The sequence below is a fragment of the Peromyscus leucopus genome, chromosome 1, assembly GCF_004664715.2.
Source record: "Peromyscus leucopus breed LL Stock chromosome 1, UCI_PerLeu_2.1, whole genome shotgun sequence".
In the NCBI taxonomy this organism is placed as follows: domain Eukaryota; kingdom Metazoa; phylum Chordata; class Mammalia; order Rodentia; family Cricetidae; genus Peromyscus; species Peromyscus leucopus.
In genome coordinates, this window is record NC_051063.1 from 56,170,132 (window position 1) to 56,193,160 (window position 23,029).

Consider the following 23,029-nt stretch of genomic DNA (forward strand, 5'->3'; position numbering starts at 1 on the left):
CCTCCCTCCTGGACCACACTGGGACCCCAAGAGGCCTCCTCAGACCCTCCTCTGCCCACACTTCATACACCAAGTACCCACAGCGTCTATAAGCTCTCCTGCCTCTGTGGGACCGGAGGGTGAAAACGAGTCACCCACAAGGACAAAGGTGCAGGCAGTGGAGACTGAGGGATCTAGGTGGGGTACGTTTGGTTGGCAGAGGACTTGTCTAGGTAGAAGTAGGGGGATTAGAAGTTCAAAGGTCATCCTCAACTACAGAGGGAGTTCCAGGTCAGCCTAGGCTATATGAGACCCTATCTTGAGGAGAGAAAGAAGAAAGAAAGAAAGAAAGAAAGAAAGAAAGAAAGGAAAGAAAGGAAGGAAGGAAGGAAGGAAGGAAAGAAGAAAAAAGAAAAGAAAAGGGAAGAAAAGAAAAGAAAAGAAGAGGGAAGAAAAGAAAAATTGAGGGACCAGGAGGTGAGGACTGCCCGCAAAGCTGCCAGGTAGAATTGGAGCTGAGGTATTTTGTTTTGTTTTAAGATTTATTTATTATGTACGTAGTGTTCTGCCTGCATGCCAGAAGAGGGCATCAGATCTCATTACGGATGGTTGTGAGCCACCATGTGGTTGCTGGGAATTGAACTCAGGACCTCTGGAAGAGCAGTCAGTGCTCTTAACCTCTGAGCCCTCTCTCCGGCCCCAGCGACATTTCTGATAATGAAAGAGACAGTGTCCTGAACTTACAGCCTGCAGTTCGCCTACTCACTGGGCGCCCTCAGGCCCAGGCTGTACTGGCCTCCTCTCCAGCAGCGGACTGCTGTGTGAGGAAGGTTCTGGAGGGAGGAGGGGCAGGTGGTATCCTGGACTCCTCTCAGCCCTCTGGCCTTGTCTAGAGTGCCTTTAATTTGTTGTGGTGGATGGCCCGTGAAAGGGGATAATCTGAATGCATCCTGACCCCGAGCTGAGGCTGTACCATGAAGCAGCTTCTTGGTTGCCCTATTTGGATTTGTTTGGTTTTATTTTCTTGTGTTTGGTTTATTTTTTATTTTAAAAAAAATATTAAATTCAAGAGCCAGGTACATACTCTTTAATCCCAGCACTTGGGAGACAGAGGCAGGTGGATCTCTGAATTCCAGGCCAGCCTGGTCTACACGGAAAAAGCCTTTCTTGAAAACCAAAATCAAGCCAGGCAGTGGTGGCGCACGCCTTTAATCCCAGCACTTGGGAGGCAGAGCCAGGCAGATCTCTGGGAGTTAGAGGCCAGTCTGGTCTACACAGAGAAACCCTTAATCGAAAAACAAACAAACAAAAGAAAGAAAGAGAGAGAGAGAGAGAGAGAGAGAGAGAGAGAGAGAGAGAAGAGAGAGAAGAAAGAGAGAAAGAAAGAAAAGAAAAGACAAACAAACAAGTGTATGATACCATGGCCATCTTTTTTAAGTGGGTTCTGAGTTTAAATGCAGGGCTTTATGGTTGTAGTAAGCAAGCATTTCACTGACTCAGCCATCTCCCTCGTTCCCAACCCTCAGGTTTCCTAACACCATGTAACAGATGGAGGGAGGCCTGGAGGAGGGGCATGATGCAGATATGGGGACGCTTAGGCCTCCTGTGAGGTGTAACTGGATCCCTCTGAGCTGCAGGTAGAGGGCCTGTGTGGTCCTAACCCCTGGCCTGATCCTCCACCTCCCGGTCCCCTCCCCTGCCTTTTTACATAAGACCCAGGCACGCAGGACCTCGGGTAGGGCCCTTGGCCATGGCCTTCACAGACCTGCTGGATGCGCTGGGGGGTGTGGGTCGCTTCCAGTTTGTCTACACGGCTTTGCTGCTGCTGCCCTGCGGGCTGCTGGCCTGCCACGTCTTCCTGCAGAACTTCACCGCGGCCGCACCCCCCCACTACTGCCGGCATCCTGCCAACCACACAGAGGCTACCACCAATGACTCAGGGGCCTGGCTGAGGGCCACCATACCCCTGAACCAGCATGGGGTCCCTGAGCCGTGCCAGCGCTACACGGAGCCTCAGTGGGCCCTTCTGAAATCTAACACCTCCTCGCTCGGAGTGGCCACCGAGGACTGCAAGGATGGTTGGGTCTATGACCGAAGCATTTTCCCATCCACCATCGTGATGGAGGTCAGAGGTGGGTGGGTGGTTTGGGGGACTGGGGGGGAGGCTGCTGCCTAAGGACAAGGCTTAGCATTCCTCTCTCCCTCACAGTGGGACCTGGTGTGTGAGGCCCGTACCCTCCGTGACCTGGCTCAGTCCATCTACATGTCTGGGGTGCTGGTAGGCGCTGCCTTGTTTGGTAGCCTAGCAGACCGGTGAGTGTTTTTGGGGGGATCCTAGTCACCCAGAGAAAGCCCTTGCATTGTTCATCTACGTTCCTTTTCTTTCCCTTCTTCCTTTCCTCCTTTTTCTTTTTGTGTGTATATGTCTGTATGTGCGTAATATAATGCGTTTGTGTATGTATCTGTGAGTGTTTTTCTTTCTTTCTTTTTTTTCAAGACAGGGTATCTCTGTGTAGCCCTGGAACTCACTCTGTAGACCAGGCTGACCTTGAACTCATAGAGATCCTCCTGCTTCTGTCTCCTAAGTGCTGGGATTAAAGGCCTGCACTACCACCACCCAGTGAGTGTTTTTCTTTTAATTTTTTGAATTTCTGATCTTTCTGCCTCCACTTCCCAATGCTGGGATTACAGGCATGGGCCTCTGGGTCTTTTCAAAATCTCTACCTTTTCCCAACCTGGACTAAATCACTCAGTCTCTGATTTTCTTCCACACATGTCCCTCTATCCCTGGGCAGCCTTGGCCACCAGTACTGGGGTCCTGACAGTTGCATGTGCTATGTATGTAGCGGGGTGCCTTTTCCTGGCATCTCATCTTCCCCTTGACTGCTTTGGTGTCTCCACCAAGGCAGAAGGGTCAGGCACAGGTTCTGCTCCCCTGAGGTTATCTGGCCACCTTGGGACTCCCTAACCCCTTACTCTTTGGGTTCAGGTTGGGTCGCAAGGCCCCACTGGTCTGGTCATACCTGCAGCTAGCAGTTTCAGGGGCTGCCACAGCATATGTTGGCTCCTTCAGCGCCTACTGTGTCTGCCGGTTCCTGATGGGCATGACCTTCTCCGGCATCATCCTCAACTCCCTCTCCCTGGGTGAGTGCAGTCCAAGTGGGACCCAGAGGGGCTGGCGTCATGAGAAAGGGGAATTGCAGCCACCATAGGACATCTTTTTAAATTTTGTTTTGTGGTAATTCTCACCCAGAAACCTCAACTCAAAACTTCCTACCCAGGGGTCTGGATTTGGAAGACCTGGGTTGACAGATTGTGACCATGGTAGCAGTGGCAGTGGACCCTGGTGGCCTTTCTTGGATCTGAGTTTCAGTTTACTAATCTGTGAGCTGCAAGGGTCAGATTGATTTCCTTACAGAGTTACTCAATAGCCACTGATTGTCTACAATGTGCCAAGCTTAGGTGGGGTCACATGGGTGACTGGGACACAGGGCCATGAGATAGGATGATCTCCAAGGGGGCCAGGTAGGGTAGCTCACACTTGTAATCCCAGCACTTGGGAAGTGGAAGCAGGAAGATCAGAAGTTCAAGGTCATCCTCAGTTACATAGCACATTTGAGGCTTGCCTAAGCTGCACGAGTCTGTAAATGAGTAAGTCGGGGGGAGCTCATACAATCAAATGATTCTAATCTGAAATCCAAACCCCAAAACTTTAGGGCAGGGTGCCATGAATATAATCCCAGCTCTCAGGAGGTAGAGGCAAGAGGATCACACATTTGAGGCCAGCTTGGTCTACAAAGCGGGTTCCAGGCTAACCAAAAACTACAGAGGGTGCGACCATGTCTATAACAAAGAAATAAAGAAATAGCTGGGCAATGGTGGTACATGCCTTTAATCCCAGCACTTGGAAGGCAGAGACGAGCAAATCTCTGTGAGTTCAAAGCCAACCTGGTCTACAGAGGGAGTTCCAGGATAGTCAAGGCTACACAGAGAAACCTTGTCTCAAAAAAACAGAGGGGGAGAGAGAGAGAGAGAGAGAGAGAGAGAGAGAGAGAGAAGATGGTCCCAGAGACTGCAGAGAGCGTTGACTGTATGACTTCAGGGAAGGTGGGCTGCCTAAGCTGCAAAGGCCGGTCATTTCTTAGCTCCATGGGAGCTAAACAAATAGGAGTATAATCCTTCAGTGACAAGTGATGAACCGGAGCCTGTAGGTGGCCCTGGTGGAAGGTGTTGTGAAGCAATAGAGAGCCCACCCTGGACACAGCTGCCACCTGTGTGCTGCTCCTAAAACACTGTTTGCTCCTGAAGGCCTCATCAGGCTCAGAAACTGCCACCACCTTCGGCCGTCCATAGACAGATGGGCCTTTGACTTCAGGATGGGAGGGAGGTCTTGGGCCTGGAGAACCAGGTGTACAGATCAGTATCCCTTCTCTTCTCTTTCTGTCCAGCATTTGGATATTGGAAGGTGCTAAGCATTTATTGGGACCTCAGTAATACATTCCCACCCTTCACCTTCTAGAAGGGCAGGTGTCCAGCCATGGCTTAGAGCAGGTGCCTGAAGTCCATCAGTCCATCTTGTACTAGAACAGCCTTTATACCACACAAATGTTTGCGTGCTCATGGGCATGTATGCTTGAATACACATGCACACACACACACACACACACACACACACACACACACACACGGGATATGCCAAGAGAGCCTCCACACTCTGTCTCAGGACATTTGACCTTACAATTGAAGCCACTGTAGAGTCTGATGTCCTATAATGACCTGCCGTAGGCCACATAAGAGTTTTGTCTAGGTAAATCTTGGCATGGGCTTTAGATTGCCACAGTCATGAGGAAGGGACAGATGAACTAAACAGCTATGTGGTGAATGAGTCCCTCAAACTGGCTGCCTGTCTTCCACAGTTGTCGAGTGGATGCCGACCAGGGGCCGGACAGTGGCCGGCATCTTGCTGGGCTTCTCCTTCACCTTGGGCCAGCTCATCCTGGCTGGCGTGGCCTACCTGATCCGCCCCTGGCGGTGGTTGCAGTTTGCTGTCTCTGCTCCTTTCCTGGTCTTTTTCCTCTATTCTTGGTACGTCCAGCAGAGGGGGGCTTGGGTGGGGGCGTGCATGTATGTGACTGAACCCCGTCACATAGGTCGGAGTGTGTGGGGCCTGCTATGTGCTGGACACAGAGAACAGAAGGTGTCATGAGGGCCACAGGGCCCAGGTACTTATGAATAGCTTTAGGGAATCTTTGGCAAACCTCTTCCCTTGGCATGGAGCTCTGGAACACACAAAATGATTTTGCCTATATCAATTTCATTATACTTCACAACAATCCCATGGTGTTTTGTAAGAAGGGAACTGAGTTTTGTAAGAAGGCAGCCCAGAGAGGGACCATAATTTTTTCAAGGCCACACAGCTAGAGTAAGAACCAGAGTCAATAATACCAAGTGTGTCTTAGTTTTGAAGGACTCTTCAGTGATTCTCTGTATAATATGCTTAAATAAATAAATAGCCGGGCGGTGGTGGCCCGTGTTTTTAATCCCAGCACTAGGGAGACAGAGGCAGGTAGATCTCTGTGAGTTCGAGGCCAGCCTGGACTATAGAGTGAGTTCCAGGAAAGGCTCCAAAGCTGCACAGAGAAACCCTGTCTAAAAAAAGAAAAAGAAATAGATAGATAGATAGACAGATAGACAGACAGACACAGATAGACAGACAGATAGACAGATGATAGATAGATAGATAGATAGATAGATAGATAGATAGATAGATAGATACACAAAACAGGAAAATAGTTGGGCAAGATAGCTCAGCAGGTAAAGGCACTTGACTTCAAGTTTAACAACCAGAGTTTAATTTCTAGAAGCCACCCACATAGTGGAATTAAAAAAAAAAAAAAGAGCCGGGCAGCGGTGGGGCATGCCTTTGATCCGGGAGGCAGAGCCAGGCGGATCTCTGTGAGTTCCAGGCCAGCCTGGTCTACAGAGCGAGATCCAGGACAGGCACCAAAACTATACAGAGAAACCCTGTCTCAAAAAAAAAAAAAAAAAAAAACCCACAAAAACAAAAACAAACAAAAAAGGAGGGAGGGGGAGAGTATTGTACTGGGTGTGGTGGTGCACACCTGTTTTTCCAACACTCTGGAGGCAGAGCCTGAAGGACCAGAGTTTGAGGCCAACTTGGTCTATCTAGGTGAGCCTGTCTCAAAAACAAAACAAAACAGAGGGCTATCGATGGCACGTCCTGGCCGTGACACAGGGGACCGTGCCACCTGCCCTTAGGGCTGGTAGAAGGCAATGAGGGTGTTAGGACTGCGGGTGGGGATCTTTCTGTGTCCCAGGTGGCTTCCAGAGTCATCCCGGTGGCTCCTCCTTCACGGCAAGTCCCAGCAAGCTGTGGAGAACCTTCGGAAGGTGGCCGTGATAAATGGCAGGAAGGAGGAAGGGGAAAGACTGACTACAGAGGTGAGCAGATGTGTGGCTGGAAGGCTGGGGTAGGTTTCTGTGGTACTAACAGCTCTGGTTATACTGGGACATGTCAGCTGCCCAGGACTTCCCTGCCTGCCGTCCTAGGGCAGAGGGTGGAGACGCTCAGGGGGGCAGAGTGTGATGTGTTGAGTATGGGGACTGGGGAGGTGGCTTAGTGGACAAAGCATTTGTTGTACAAGCATGAGAAACCCAGTTGAATCCCCAGCATGCTCAGGGAGAAAAAAAGCCAGGTGTGGTGGTATACCCAAAACTGAAGAATAGAGAGAGGTGGACCCCAGGGACTCACTTGCCAGCCAGCCTAGCAGCTTCAGTGACAACTTTGAACTTCAAAAAGAAATTTTTAAGAAATACACACATAGCTGGGCATGGTGATACTCACCCTTAGTCCCAGTACTTAGGAGGCAGAGGCAGGCAGATCCCTGAGTTCAAAACTACCCTTGCCTACAAAGTGAGTTCCAGGACAGCTAGGGATACACAGTGAAACCCTGTCTCAGGTGGAAAAAAAGGAAAAGAAAAGAAATACACACACAAAACACATACAAGAAGTGATAGTCAACATTTGCCTTCACATTCCTCTCACATGTGAGTGCACACACACACAGGAACACACTCGTACACACATGAGGAGGAGAAAGAAAGAGGAAGAAGACAGAGAAACCAGACTGGGCAAGTGAGGTGGTTCAGTGGGTTAAGTCCTTGCTGCTGAGCCTGATGATCTGAATCCAGTCCTCAGGACCCACACTCAGGAAGGAGAGAGCTGACTCTAAAAGCTGTCCTCTGACCCCACACACACACGCTGTAGCACCTATGTGCTCACACACACACACACACACACATACACGCTGTAGCACCTATATGCACACACACACACACACACACACACACACGCTGTAGCACCTATGTGCACACACCACACACACACACACGCTGTAGCACCTATATGCCACACACACACACACACACGCTGTAGCACCTATGTGCACACACACACACACACACACACACACACACGCTGTAGCACCTATGTGCACACACACACACACACACACGCTGTAGCACCTATGTGTACACACACACACACACACACACACACGCTGTAGCTCCTATGTGCTCGCACACACACACACACACACGCTGTAGCACCTATGTGCACACACACACACACACACACGCTGTAGCACCTATGTGTACACACACACACACACACACACACGCTGTAGCACCTATGTGCACACACACACACACACACACGCTGTAGCACCTATGTGTACACACACACACACACACACACGCTGTAGCTCCTATGTGCTCGCACACACACACACACACACACACGCTGTAGCACCTATGTGCACACACACACACACACACACACACGCTGTAGCTCCTATGTGCACACACACACACACACACGCTGTAGCACCTATGTGCGCGCGCGCACACACACACGTACGCTGTAGCACCTATGTGCGAACACACACACACACACACGCTGTAGCACCTATGTGCACACACACACACACACACACGCTGTAGCACCTATGTGCACACACACACACACGCTGTAGCTCCTATGTGCTCGCACGCGCGCGCACGCGCGCGCGCACACACACACACACACACACACACACTGTAGCACCTATGTGCACACACACACACACACACACGCTGTAGCACCTATGTGTACACACACACACACACACACACGCTGTAGCACCTATGTGCACACACACACACACACACGCTGTAGCACCTATGTGTACACACACACACACACACACACACACGCTGTAGCTCCTATGTGCTCACACACAAAATAAGTAAATGCAACAAAAAGTGTAACAAAAAGAAAGAAGCGGACGCTGAGGTTCGGACAGGCCTGGGAATTTGCCTGTGAGCACTTGGTAGCGTTGTACTGGAGACCGGAGTTGGCCTTGCACGTCTAACTCAGCGCTCTAACAGCTAACTCCAGCATCTGCTTTTAACCACTGTCTGACACTACCATGAAGTTACCAGGAATAAGTGAGTGTATGTCTAATGCCACAGAACCTCAGGATTGTAGGGGTGCATATTGCAGCCTCCCCATCTCAAAATCATACAGTCTCTAAGGGCCACCAGTTCCTCAGTGAAGAGGAGGATAAAGTGCCCCCAGCAGGGAAATGGGGTGCCAGAGGACTCAGTGCCCCTGACCAGACATTGCTCACGCAGGTGGTGAGCTCCTACATCCAGAGTGAGTTTGCAAGTGTCCGTACCTCCAACTCCATCTTGGACCTCTTCCGAACCCCGGCCATCAGAAAGGTCACGTGCTGTCTCATGGTTGTCTGGTAGGTGATGGGCTCATACCCAAGACTTTGTCCTGAGATGGGGACACTTTCTGCTGTCATTGGCAAACTTTGTCCTGAAACAGTCCTCGTACAATGAGCAAGTGAGTGTGTGAATTCACTCTCATGTCACACATCGGGGCCTTAGGGCTGGGGAGATGGCTCGGTGACTAAGAGCACTTGCTCTTTGAGGGCCTGAGTTCAAAGCCCCAGTACCTGTGTAAAAAGCTGAGCATGGCCTCGTGTGCCTGGAACACTGAATATGAGCAGATCCTGAGAACTTGTGAGCGGTCAGCCTAGCCAAACTGAACTTCAGGTTCAGGTTTAAGGGAACAAAGCATCAAAAGATAGAGGAGGACACCCAATGTCCCCTGGTCACTGTATATGTGCACATTGGCATGGACATACATAGGCAAAGGACGGACAGACACACACACACACACACACACACACACACACACACACACACACACACACCCTCGTAATAAAAAAGTTCACCCCCAGGGCTGGAGAGATGGCCCAGTAGCTTAGAGCACTTGCTCCTCTTGTAGAGGACCCTGGTTCAATTACCAGCACCTACGTGGTGACTCAAAACCATCTGTAAATCCAATTCCAGGGGCTCTGCCAATCAGACACACATGCAGTGTACAAGCATACATGCCAGCAAAACACTCATGTAAAAATGTGTGGGTTTTTTTTTTTTTTTTTAATTGCCGGGCGGTGATGACGGACACCTTTAATCCCAGCACTTGGGAGGCAAAGGCAGGTGGATTTCTGTGAGTTCAAGGCCAGCTTGGTCTACAAAGGGAGTTCCAGGATAGCCAAGGACTGTTGCACAAAGAAACCCTGTCTCAAAAAAAAAAAAAAAAAACCTCCCCCAAATGTTCCTGTTGAAGTACGGTCCTTGTGAGTCTCAAAGTCAAAGCATGCGAAGGACTTTCAGTATTTGTGCCCCCTGACATTCTGTTACCTGATTTGGGGGTGGGGTGTCCCCTGCGCTCTGGGAATGCAGGGGTGTCTCCTACTCTGGAGGTGGAGAGAGCTTTGATGATCTGGCTCTGGGCAGCAAGAGAGCCTTGGTGACCCCAATACCTCAATGAGGTGTGCTGTAACGACCCTAACCCCCAGCCGAGCCTGCCTTCTGGGATCCAGCCATTTCTTCCCCTTCTTTTTCCTGCTGGAAAGACACAAACCACCAACTCCAAACTCAGAGGTTGAAAGACCTCTTTTGGATCCTTCTAGAAAGAATTGGCAATGACTCATTTTTGTTTAGAGGCTGCAATCCATGGCTCAGGCAGAGGTGGGGCCTTGGGTCTCGCTGCAGGATTCTCCAACTATCTCGACCCCCTTGAAGCTCCTGGCTTGTGCAATTTCAGTTTATAAAGAAAATCTCGGCCATTTCAAGGCTCCCCTGAAGGCCTGGAGCCTAACCAGGCGGCATCTGGGTCCAATTTTACTATTTCTGGAGTGTGGAAAGAGGCCCTCTAGGCTCAGCTAGGGTGGAGGCGGGGACTCCTGGGGTCCCAGGAGGACTGGGAAGGTGGAAAAGGAGATGAGAACTAGTCAGCTTGCACAAATGTCTCCAAGCCCTGTTGTTTCCTGTCGTGGAAATTTACAAACTACAAAAGCAATGCATACTCAATGTCCAAAAAAGAAAGACTGAGGAACAGATGGCTTGAGTTTTGATCTCAGCACCACTATTTACTGTCTGAGCCTGAACATGTTAACCTCGGGTTCCTCAGCCTCCCCATCAGTCACGTGACTTTTAGAACACCACCCTTCACAGAGTGCTGTTGTGAAGATCGAAGTGTGAATTACATAAGTCAACGTTCTCAGCTGCGCGTGTGGAGTGCACGCCTTTGATCCCAATGCTGCAATCAGAGGCAGGCGGAAGCTGAGATTTCAAGGCTAGCCTGGTCTACACAGGGAGTCCCAGGCAAGCCAGGGCCACATAGTAAGACCCTATCTTTAAAAAGGGTTAGCCTGGTCTACACAGGGAGTGCCAGGCAAGCCAGGGCCACATAGTAAGACTCTATCTTTAAAAAGGGTTAGCCTGGTCTACACAGGGGGTGCCAGGCAAGCCAGGGCCACATAGTAAGACCCTATCTTTAAAAAGGGTTAGCCTGGTCTACACAGGGAGTGCCAGGCAAGCCAGGGCCACATAGTAAGACTCTATCTTTAAAAAAGGCTAGCCTGGTCTACACAGGGAGTCCCAGGCAAGCCAGGGCCACATAGTAAGACCCTATCTTTAAAAAGGGTTAGCCTGGTCTACACAGGGAGTGCCAGGCAAGCCAGGGCCACATAGTAAGACTCTATCTTTAAAAAAGGCTAGCCTGGTCTACACAGGGAGTCCCAGGCAAGCCAGGGCCACATAGTGCTAGCCTGGTCTACACAGGGAGTGCCAGGCAAGCCAGGGCCACATAGTAAGACTCTATCTTTAAAAAAGGCTAGCCTGGTCTACACAGGGAGTGCCAGGCAAGCCAGGGCCACATAGTAAGACTCTATCTTTAAAAAAGGCTAGCCTGGTCTACACAGGGAGTGCCAGGCAAGCCAGGGCTATATAGTAAGACCCTATCTTAAAAAAAAAAAAATTAACTGCGCCCTTACTCTCGCCCTTCCCTGGAGATTGACCCCAAGGACAATACACACACACACACACACACACACACACACACACATATACACACGTGTTCCTATAAAAATGGGTTAATACTCTGTTCTGCTACTTGTTTTTTTAAATAACTTTTTAAAAATCATATCTGAAATACCTTTCATCATTAAGCAAAGCCATGGCAAATATGGTGGATTTGTAGTAAATATTTGATAAGCCGCAGAATAATGAGTGAATGAAGGAAGGAATATGAGAGCTTTGTCAGGTACAGGGATGTCAGGCAGGAAGGAATCTCGGAAGATATTTATCTGGTCCGTTCTCCCTGTGCTGCTGGGATCCAGCTTGACATGACTGCAGCCATCTTGAATGTGGCCCATATTTGCAGCCACCCTCCCTGTCCTCCAGCATGCATCCAAATTTAGTAGGGTAAACAAACTTGACTGGGTAGTCAGCCACGCATTTAGTGCCAAGCACTAACCAAGGTCTGCTTCTTAACTGACATTTGATATGTAAATGGCTTTTTAGAGACTGTCCAAGTACATCCCAGTTGGCCCTGATCCATCTTGGCATAGATTAGCATAAAAAAAAAACCCTTCCTCCTGCCCCTGGGCACCAAGACATGTTTCCATCTGCAAGTCCATAGTAACCTGAAGCCTGCCAATCCTGGACTAAGTCTGTCCCTTGGCATCTTCTGTTCTTGGTAGCCAATTCTCAAACACCAAGTTTTTCTAGAACATTGCCAATTCCAGTCCCATCTGGATGGTGCTCCAGGTTGGTCAGGGTCCAGTCTCTCTGGGAAGACCATTTGAAGAGCAAAGCTTTCCCTTATCTTCCCTGTTAGCTGTGCCAACAACATGCCCGCAGGGCTATGAACATGATGGCTTTTTCCTGTTTGTTCTTCGGCTTTGTCAAAGGCCACTGTGATCAGGTTTTACCCATGAAGCGTCTCCACCCTGCAGGCTGAAGTCCCGGCTGAGGCAGCTGGGTCCCTGCACAGCTCTAAAAAGGCTGAGTCGAAGGAATCTGTCTGGCTCAGCGCCTTGGCGAGCCTTTGGGGAAGATTCTTTTGGCAGGGCTCTGCTCTCGGCAGCTGTAGGGTGGACCTCGGCTGGCCACTCTCAGTTCCCAGAGACCTCCTACATCATTCCTGGCCAGGTGACAGTCTCCCTTTTAGTGGAGACTGTCACGTCAGATTGCTTGGTGAAGTGCCACACACCTGTAGCCTCAGCATGTGGGAAAGTGGAACCAGAAGAATCAGGGGTTCAAAGTTAGCCTCTGAAAAATAACAAGTTCAAGTCCAGCCTGGGAAACCCTATCTCATAAAACTGAAAGAAAAAAAAAAGTCTCCTAGGCTCTGAATCTCTAGCACCCTGTCTTTGACCTATTGGCCCAGGTTTAAAGGACCCATGTGATTGGATCAGCTTCCCTCACCCACCCCCATCTATCTTCAAGTCAGCTGACGTAAGACCTTCATTACACATGCAAAATCCTTTCACAGCACCACCTAATATTGGTGTTTGGGTAACTTGGAAAGGGTGTGTGTGTAAACCCAGGCCAGGAATAAGGAGGGCCGCATTAGATTTATGCCCATCCAGTCACCGTTTGTGCCTTCCTTGGTGTTTTGGTTAAAGACAGGGTTTCACTTTGTAGCCCAGGTGGGCATTGAGCTTTGGCTTTTGCTGTTCTGGCCTCTTCAGTGCTAGCATTACAGGTGTGTGCCACCCTTCCCTCGCATTGAAAGCACACACAAAAGTGTACACGGCTCAGCTCGACAGATTTTCATGCTCGATCCAGAAACAGAACACAACTGGGTGCTTGACTCTTGCCTACAATCCAAAACTTGGGAGGCCCAGGCAGGAGGACGGCTGTGATACTTAAGCCAGCTTGGGCTAAATAGTGAGTTCCAGAGCAGCTGGAGCTATGATGTCAGACCCTGTCAGAGGGAGAAGGGGAGAGGGCTCCATCGAGTTCGGACTCCTGTCTCAGGAAATAAGGTGGCAGTACTAAATGATGGCCTAGCAGGAAAAAGCACTGTCCCGTGACCCCCAACAACCTGAGTTCCATCCCTGGAACCCGAGGTAGAAGGAGAGGACCGACTCCCCAAAAGCTATCCTCTGGCCTCCACATGTGCACAGGTGCACAGACTGTAACAAAAATTAATTAATAAAGTGAAGACAACGTGCAGAGTGATTGAGGAAGACACCTGTTGTCAACATCTGGCCTCCACATGCTTGTGTGCACACGCATGAGTGCACCTACACGCAGGAATACATATGCACACGTACACAGTCACACACAAAAATAAATAAACGTAAGCTTTTGAGACAGTCTCACTATGTAGCCCAGGCTGGCCTTAGTCTCGTGAGCTTCCTTCCTCAGCCTCCAAGTGTTGGGACCATAGGCACAGACTGGCATGAACTATGGTTCATGTGTTCTTTAACTTATGTCTGTCTTCTATTTCTATTCTTCAGCACAGTTTTAATTCCAGCACTGAAGTTGTCCTGACAGTGAAAACTGAACTTGCCCCAGAGCTCAGAGCCTGAGCTCAGGGGAGCAGGTGGTGAGAAAGAGATGTAGTGAGAAAGTGCTCCAAAGTCAGAGGTTTAGGGGACCAGAAGATGCTGCTGGAGGTCAGAGGATTTGAACTCCCCAAGGGGAAGGTCCCCAAGCCACACATGCTGTATCCCTTGCCCCAAGCCCCAGAGTAGTGGGCCACTCTGCTGCCTCCCCCAGGTTCTCTAACTCTGTGGCTTACTACGGCCTGGCCATGGACCTGCAGAAGTTCGGGCTCAGCATCTACCTGGTACAGGCTCTGTTTGGGATCATCGACATCCCAGCCATGCTGGTCGCCACTACCACCATGATTTACGTGGGACGACGGGCCACGGTGGCCTCTTTCCTCATCTTAGCCGGGCTCATGGTCATCGCCAACATGTTTGTGCCTGAGGGTGAGTATCTTTGGTGCCCTACGGTAGCCACACAGACGTGGATTCCAGAGGCGATGGGAGCACCCCTGGAACTTGACCAGGGCACATCTATGATTCCAGCCCTTGGAAGGCTGGGGCAGGAGGACCGTCAGTTCTAAGCCAGCCTGGACTACAAAGCGAGACCCTGTCTCAAAAGGAATCAAAAGGCAACTCAAGCCACCATGCCAAAGAGGAACTGGTATAATTAACGCAGAGCTGCTTTGGGTGTGGATGATTCAAAGACCTCCCCACACGATCTCAGGGTGCACTCCAGCTAACACCCATCTACCACAATTTCTTTGAGCATCTAATGTGGAATATTTGAGTGAGGGTTTGCAATTTATAAAAGCAGCAGGACGAGCATGGTAACGACACAGTAGGAAATGCTCAGTGAGCACCAAACGCTCTGCACCGGTGACAGACGCCCACCTTGTAACACCTTTGAACGGTGCAAAGTGCACTGGTGCTTCCTTACTGCGGGACAGAGAGGCTCGGAGACGGGAGGTCACTGTGGCTAAGTCACCTACCTGGGTCTGAGCTAAGGTTTGAACCAAAGCCCGACTCCAAACCTTGTCTCCACAGCAGACCACGGTGACAGACGCAAGTAAGTGAGGAAGTAGATGTCAGATAGGTGCAAACTGGGACTTCTGAATCCCACACAGGAATGAAGTGGTGGCTTCGCCCTTCTCTGGTTCTGTGAATCTCCTGGACACACCTCTCTCTCCTTTCTCTCTCTCCTTTCTCTCTCTCTCTCTCTGTCTCTCTCTGTCTCTGTCTCTATCTGTCTCTCTCCCTGTCTCTCTCTGTCTCTCTGTCTCTGTCTCTGTCTCTCTCTCTCTCTGTTTCTCTCTCCCCTCCCTCTCCCTGCCTCTCCCTCCCTCTGTCTCTTTCTCTGAGACAGGGTCTTACTATGTGGTCCTGACTGGCCTGGAACCTCTTTGTAGCCCAGGCTGACCTCAAACAGAGATCTGCCCACCTCTGCCTCCCAGGGACTGGCATTAAAGGCACATGCTCATGGCTTTCTTATACCTCCGCCTTTGCCCCAAGCTTTACCCTCTGGTCCTCCCAATCCCAAGGGCCCCCACCTTCCATCACAGCCTTACTGCAGCCTCTGCTCCCCACAGCTCTACCCCCCCCTTGCCTCTCTAGATCTGCAGACCCTGCGGACAGTGCAAGCGGCGCTGGGCAAAGGCTGCCTGGCCAGCTCCTTCATCTGCGTGTACCTGTTCACCGGAGAACTCTATCCCACAGAGATCAGGTGGGTGTGAGCAGGGCGCCCAGGCAGGGCTCCACTCTCCTCCCTGGCACCCACAGGGTCTGACTCTTTGAGGGCCCAGACCCAGCTCTGATAGATCTGCACTTCCCACAGGCAGATGGGAATGGGCTTTGCCTCTGTCAACGCCCGCCTCGGAGGCTTGGCGGCACCCCTGGTCACCACACTTGGTGAGATCAGCCCCATCCTTCCGCCTGTGTCCTTTGGTGCCACTTCAGTCTTGGCTGGAATGGCTGTCGCCTGCTTCTTGACTGAGACCCGAAATGTGCCCCTGGTGGAAACCATTGCTGCCATGGAGAGAAGGTGAGTGTCCTTTGGCACAGTGGACTGTGGGGCCAAATGGCTACAGTTAACCAGAGCTATCTGGAAGTCAGAGGATCTTCCCTGGCTGTGCATAAAAACCCACTTCTGCCTCCCTCTACGATGGCTTCCTCTCAACCAGAACAGGTCCAACAATGAAGAAACAGAGAAAGGACAGAGACAGAATAGGGAGGTTGGAGGGGCCCAGGAGGCAGCACGGAGGTCGAGTGCTTGCCTAGAACACAGGAAACCCCAGGATCACACAAACCAGGTGTGATAACACACACCATTAATCCCAGCACTCAGGAGGCAGAGACAGATGGACCTCTGTGAGTTCAAGGCCAGCCTGGTCTACAGAGTGAATTCCAGTCATCCACAGATACCTAATGAGACCCTGTTTCAAACAAGCAAAACAAAAATTGAAAACATGGTTTGAACATTGAGATTTTTCCAAAAATGAAACCTGTTAGGAGTGGGCAAGTCAGGAAACGACTGAAACAGGAAGATGACAGAAGTTTCTGTTTGCCTTTGAGCAGAGTCAAAGACAGCCAATCCAAAAGAGACGCAGAACGTAAGAGTGAAGAAATTTCTCTCCAGCAGCCGGGGGCTTCTGCCCTCAAAGAAACCATCTGAGCTCCCAAGAGCCTGTGCAGGGAGTGAGAGAGAGTGCCCAAGTCCCCCAGGGGACCCTGGTGCAGAACTCCACACAGAGCCGGAGGACTTCTCGGACTTTTCCTGCAGAGCCACACCCAAGCCCAAGCAGAAAGCAGAAGCAACCTGCAGGGACCAAAGGAAAGCACGTTGTCTGCTGCAATAAAAGCACCACTTTCCAGGTCCACCTGTGATGCCGGGTCTTTGCAGGGTCACAGTGACATCAGCACTCTATGGTTTCCCTGGTCAGTTTTCTTGACCCGCCCCCCCAAAAAAAAAAAATTCCAGAACTCACTCCTTTAGGAAGCATGACATTATGGAAGAAAAGCTCGTTTTTCCTGGCGGTGTGGTGGAGGGATGGGCAGTGTCTCCACAGGGGGCCAGGGGGGTCTTCATGCCTACAGGGCCTTGTAGTTAGTGGAACAGCTGATGAGCAAACAGCGAGGCAGAGTCAGGAATGCATTCGCCTGTTGTTTGCTTTCAAGGCAATAACACTTTGCAGAAATGGGATCTGGTCCAGTTTCCCAAAAGTCATAAAAGGGCAGGGAATGTCCCTGCCATTCACAGCTTCTCTCTGACCCCGGGTCTGCATACAGTCCAGACTTTGGACATATTCCCATAACCTTGACCTGAAATTTGCTATGTAGATCAGGCTGACCTTGGACTCACAAAGATCTGCCATGCCTCTGCTTCCCAAATGCTGGGATTAAAGGTATGTGCCACCTCACCTGGCTATATTTTAAATTTTTATTGTATTTCTAAAGATTTTGTATCTCTGAAAATATGGCAGTCATTCAGACATAGAGGATATGACTTCAAGAGACTGTCCTGCCCAGACAGTCTGACCCATGACTGCACAACAAATCCTCCAGGGGTCAGGAAGCTAGACCAACAAACACGATTCCCTCCCCGGTTCCATGGCTAGGAACTCGTAGGACGCTTGTGGCACACTCTGGTTCAGGGACTTTTCCGAGCCTGCTGGCTCCACATTGACCAGATCTGCTTCATAACAGCTCTGGCTATCTGGGAACTCGCTCTGTAGACCAGGCTGGCCTGAACTCAGAAATCTGCCTGCCTCTGCTTGCTTGCCACAAGCTGACTGGTGATCTTCAAAGGCGTAGCTGCACCTTTCTGGACTCTTTGTAGCCAGCTGGCCGATCACAGATGACTGTCTGTGAGCTTGCCACACGCTCTCAAATGGTTTTTAAGTTGTGTTCCTTACGGATGTGAACCACCATGCCTGGCTCAGGATAACATATTTTATTCCAGAAGAGAGCACCAGATCTTATTACAGATGATTGTGAGCCACCATGTGGTTGCTGGGAATTGAACTCAGGACCTCTCGAAGAGCAGCCAGTGCTTTTAACCTCTGAGCTATCCCTCCAACCCCCAAACATTTTTTGAGTTGTTTGACATGCTCATGTTATTGTTCTTTTGTTACACTCACAGCAGAACTGGGGTTTTATTTTGTTTTGATGGAGAGGTTCGTGTAGCTTTCTTTATCTTTGACTGGTCAGTTTGTCTTATTTTTGTGGGTACTCTGAGGTCTGCCAGCAGCCCTTAACCTCAATTTCATACTCACCTGATGAACTGAAGTGCGTTGGTCAGATGACCTGCCCACTATCAGAGAGGACTCAAACCCAATAGGAATGCAGGGGTGCAAATCTGTGTCCAGCCTGGGGAGACTCTCCACCAGCTAGGGGACCCTCAGGCAGTTCCCCTGGCCCTCAGCTTCCTCAGTCGATATGCATCTGCTGAGAGTCTGGCAGGAGCCAGGCGTCAGGACAGAACAGGGAGTGCTCTGGTGGGAATATACCAGTCCAAATGTGAGAAGTATGTAATCCCAGTGGGGATGAAGGTGAGGAAGAAGAGGCCCTGGAGGCCAGGCCAGATGACACTGGGAAAATGTTGCTGAGCTAAGACGAGAAAAGAGGAGCTGGAATTAGCTCCCACAGCCGGGAACATTCCAGTAGGGTACAGGGAGGAACAGCTCGACAGCCATGTCGCAGATGCCTCCTGGGTCGAGTTGAAACGAAGAATTGGAGGGGAGCCCACTAGAAGGGGTTGGAGCTGACAGGTCATCTATCATGTGACCGGTCACAATGGCCTCAACCCGGAGTGAGTGTGTAGGACTGGGAGTGGCCCAGCAGGAGACTGCTCCCCAGGGAGTAAAGATGACTGGGAGAGGCATCGCTGAGTGCATGCTTGGTGACCTCAGCGGCTGCACCACTCCCTCAGAGTTCCAACCCTCCCTACCTCTCACCTCAGGTCTACCTCAGAGGGAGTGCCATAAAGGGATGACTTGCCTTTCTTCCTTCTTTCCTCCTCCCCTCCTTCCTTCCTTGTTTTGTTTTGGTTTCTGCCATTGGGGGTTGCCTTAAGAAACACTACTTTTGCCTGGCAGTGGTGGCATGGCCTTTAATTCCAGCATGTAAACTGACATTCCCAGTCCCAAATAATCACACAGAGGCTTATATTAATTGTAAAAGCTTGGACAATAGCTCAGGCTTATTACTAATTACATTTTTTTTTTTTTTTTTTTTTTTGTTTTTTCGAGACAGGGTTTCTCTGTGTAGCTTTGCAACTTTCCTGGAACTCGCTCTGTAGCCCAGGCTGGCCTCGAACTCACAAAGATCCACATGGCTCTGTCTCCCGAGTGCTGGGATTAAAGGCATGCGCCACCATCGCCCAGCAGCTCTTACATTTTAAGCTAGCCCATATTCCTTATTTACCCTCTTTGTGGGTAACATGGTGGCACTTTTATTAGCATGGCATGTTCATCTCCTGTTCCCTCTGTGTCCAGCTGATAACTCCACTCTTCTCCTCTCTGTACAGACCTCCAGACCTCTATGGCTAACTAGTGGCTAGCTCCACCCTCTGACTCCAAACAATATAACATAAGTATAGTAAGTTCTAACAAATAACCTTATATTTGAATCAACACACAAAAATATCTTAAACAAAAGTAGAAACGTATATACAGTATTACAAAAATAACCTCAAATTTGTATCAATATACAAAAATCCATATCAATGTAAAATATTTAAGACTAGTAATTGCTTTTTTGGTTTAAAAGTAGATTCAATAAACTACCCTTTATCCTATCATTCCTATATCCCCTCTTTTCCTTTTCAGAACAATATCCCTGAATCTAATCTCCTTTGTTCAGCTTTTGTCCTGACTATGACCAATGACAATTTACCAACCCCTCTAAATGATGACAAACATTCATAACCCACCGAACAACCAAAAACCACCCACCTCTTGGGAATGTGGGGTTGTGTTCTTAAAATTACTTCCTGCTGTCTGGAGGCAACAGCATCTTTAGGGGACCCTGAAAAAAAGTTTGGATAATATTCAAGTCCTGGGAGAGCTAGCTGTATCATTGCCCAGTCTCTGTAATGGGAAAGTGCAGGGCTTGTCTCAAGTCCTGGCTGGAGTAGTCTGTGAGGCTGGACCATCTCAGCCAGCCACCCTGAAATTGTCCTGAGCAGTTTGTCGTCCAAAGCCGATCTTTGGGTGGTGTTTGCCAGCTGAGTGGCATTACAGCAACGCAGGAGGAATCGTGGTTGTGGGGCCCCATCCTCCTTCTGGAGACTTCAAAGGTCACTGTTAGACTTGACCATGGTTCACTGCAGAAAACTGAAACATTTTAAATGTCATATGCAGCAGATCCTAAAGAGGTTAAAGGACCATAATTTGTTATGCATATCCGGAGTACAAAAACTTAATTCCTGGTTACCTGATAGAGACTCAAACCCAAACTCATGTACAGAAAGCTAGACGAAGCCTTTTTCTAGAATTAGTTAGTACTCTACATGACCATTAATATCATGACAAAAAGTTTAAACAGATATATATTAATTTTATAAATTTTGAGATAATGTTTATACCTTAAGAAAAGTTTTAACCAGGCAGTGGTGGCACACACCTTTAATCCCAGCACTCAGGAGGCAGAGCCAGGCAGATATCTGTGAGTTCAAGGCCAGCCTGGTCTACAGAGCAAGTTCCAGGACAGGCACCAAAACAACATAGAGAAACTCCGTCTCAAAAAAAAAAAAAAAACAAAAAAAAAAAAAAACAGAAAAAAAAGGAAAAGTTTTAAAGAGTCAAAATAAAACCAAAGGATTATGAGATTAGTGACAATAGAATAGTCCCTTAATTTTACTTTTTCTTTTGTCCCACATCACTAGCACCCAGGAGGCAGACGCAGGCAGAGTCTGTGAATTCAAGGCCAGCATAGTCTACAGACTTAGTTCCAGGACAGCCTAAGCTATACAAAAGAACCCTGTCTCAAAAAACCAAACCAAACAAAACAAAACAAAAACAACACACTACTTTCACCAGGTATGGTGGTGCACAACTTTAGTCCCAGCACTCAGGAAGTAGGGGCAGGCAGATCTCTGAGTTCGAGGCCAGCCTGGTCGACAGAGTGAGTTCAGGACAGCCAGGGCTGCACAGAGAACCCTGTCTCCAAACAAAATGGAACACTACTTTGGGGGCTACAGAGATGGCTCAACATTTCGAGAGACTTGCTGCTCCTGCAAAGACCCAGGTTCAATTCCCAGCATCCACGTGGTGGCTCACAACTGTTTGTAACTCCACTTCCAGCCGAATCGATGACCTCTTCTGGCCTCCTCAGCATCAGGCATGAATGTAGTACATAGACATACATGAAAGCAAAACACTCGTATCCGTAAAATAATAAAATAATAAGAGTCAAAAGAAACATGACTTTGCTTTACTTACCCATTCATTTTTGAGACAGGGTCTCCTGAAGCCCAGGCTGGCCTTGAACTTCTTATGTAGCTAAGGATACCTTCTGTTCCTCCTGCCTTCATTCCTAAGTACTGGGATTACAAATGTGCTAACAGGCCCATTCATCAGATGCTGGGGTGGGGTGGGGGAGGTCAAGCCCAAGACTTGCCAAGCAAACCCTCTACCAACTGAGCTACACCCCCAATCTCTATAAACAACTGTTAATTGGTTCAAGGTTCATGACTTCTCATTATCAAGAAAGTCTTAAGCCTCAGGTATCAGGTGTTGGGCCACCCTGCTGCCAGTGCTTTGGCTACTAGTGTGAAAAATCAGTAAGACTTTGTTTTGTTTTTCTGTTCAATAGTCTTAGAATGTGACCCAGGTTGACTGCAAACTCATGACAATCCTCCTGCCTCAAACTCTCAAATGTTGGGATTGCAAATATGAGCCATCATGCCTAGTTCGATGAAACTTTAAAAAAAAAAAAAAGTTTATTTACTTTTGAGACAGGGTTTCACTGTGTAACAGGCCGTCCTGAAACTTGCTCTGTAAACCAGGCTGGCCTCAAACTCAGAGATCCACCTGCGTCTGCCTCCCAAGTGCTGGGGTTAAAGGTGTGTTCTTTATGGGTGTTTGTGAGTACCTGAGTGTATGTATGTGCATCACGTGCATGCAGGAGCCTGTGGAGGCCAGAAGATGTCAGATCCCCTAGAACTGGAGTTACAGGTGGTTGTGAGCCACCACATGAGTGCTGGAACCAAACCAGGTCCTCTGCAAGAGCAGCAAGCATGACTGCTAAGCCATCGCTGCAGCTCCTGTTTGATGATTTTCGAGACAAAGTCTCTCTTTATACCTTTGGCTGACTCTCAGAGATCTCCTATCTCAGTCTCCAAGTGCTGGGATTACAGGTGTGCGCTACCAGGCCCAGCTTCAAACTGTTTCTCTCTCTCTCTGTCTCTCTCTCTGAGACAGGGTCTTACTATGTAGTCCTCACACTGTTTTCTTAAAAGGTTGTCAGTACTCCATTCCATTCTTAGCGCATGGTGTCACAGGTCACTTGACTAAGCCAAACCAATGGAGATTTTGGTTCAAAAAATTAGGAAATGCATCACGGGAGGAATGCACTCCTCATTTTACTGCTGAAGCCGTCTGTTCTCAACACGTGGGTCACCATCCCTTTAGGGATTCCAACGACCTTTTCACAGGGGTCATGTATCCTGCATATCTGATATTTACATTACCATTCATAACAGCACTAAAATTACAGTTATGAAGTAGCAAGGAAATAATGTTATGGCTGGGGTCACCACAACATGTACTGGGGATCGCAGCATTGGAAAGGTTGAGAACCACTGCTCTAAGCGCCCCCTTTCAGTGATCTGCCCTCCGGTTGCCCACTTCTGAACTTCGGCCTGGAGATCCTTAGTAGTCAGCTTTTCACCTCGGCTCCACCAAAATGTCACAGGCTCAGAAAAACAGGCCTATCCCTGAGGATGACAATCATAACAGCTATAACAACCACATTCCCTGCTATTAGGTCAGGATGGACCAAAGCACAGCAGGATAGAGATGCTGAAGTGGAGTGCGCCCTTCCCCGGCCTGCCGGGTACAGCAAGTTTCAGCCACTCCAAGATATGGACGAAGAGCGCCTCCTGTCCAGGAAAAAAGGGACAAACAAGCATC

At 49.3% G+C, this 23,029-nt stretch overlaps 1 protein-coding gene across 1 annotated transcript; it reads left to right on the plus strand.

Moving 5' to 3' along the window:
- The first annotated feature begins 1,724 nt into the window (after window positions 1–1,724).
- LOC114682067 (solute carrier family 22 member 20) lies at window positions 1,725–16,850 on the plus strand. Its single transcript, XM_028855860.2, has 10 exons — window positions 1,725–2,104; window positions 2,189–2,292; window positions 2,969–3,123; window positions 4,896–5,064; window positions 6,318–6,441; window positions 8,674–8,789; window positions 14,131–14,345; window positions 15,513–15,621; window positions 15,733–15,939; window positions 16,473–16,850. Exons 1-10 carry the CDS (start codon window positions 1,730–1,732, stop codon window positions 16,567–16,569), a joined length of 1,671 nt encoding a protein of 556 aa, XP_028711693.1. The 5' UTR covers window positions 1,725–1,729; the 3' UTR covers window positions 16,570–16,850.
- The last annotated feature ends 6,179 nt before the right edge of the window (window positions 16,851–23,029 follow it).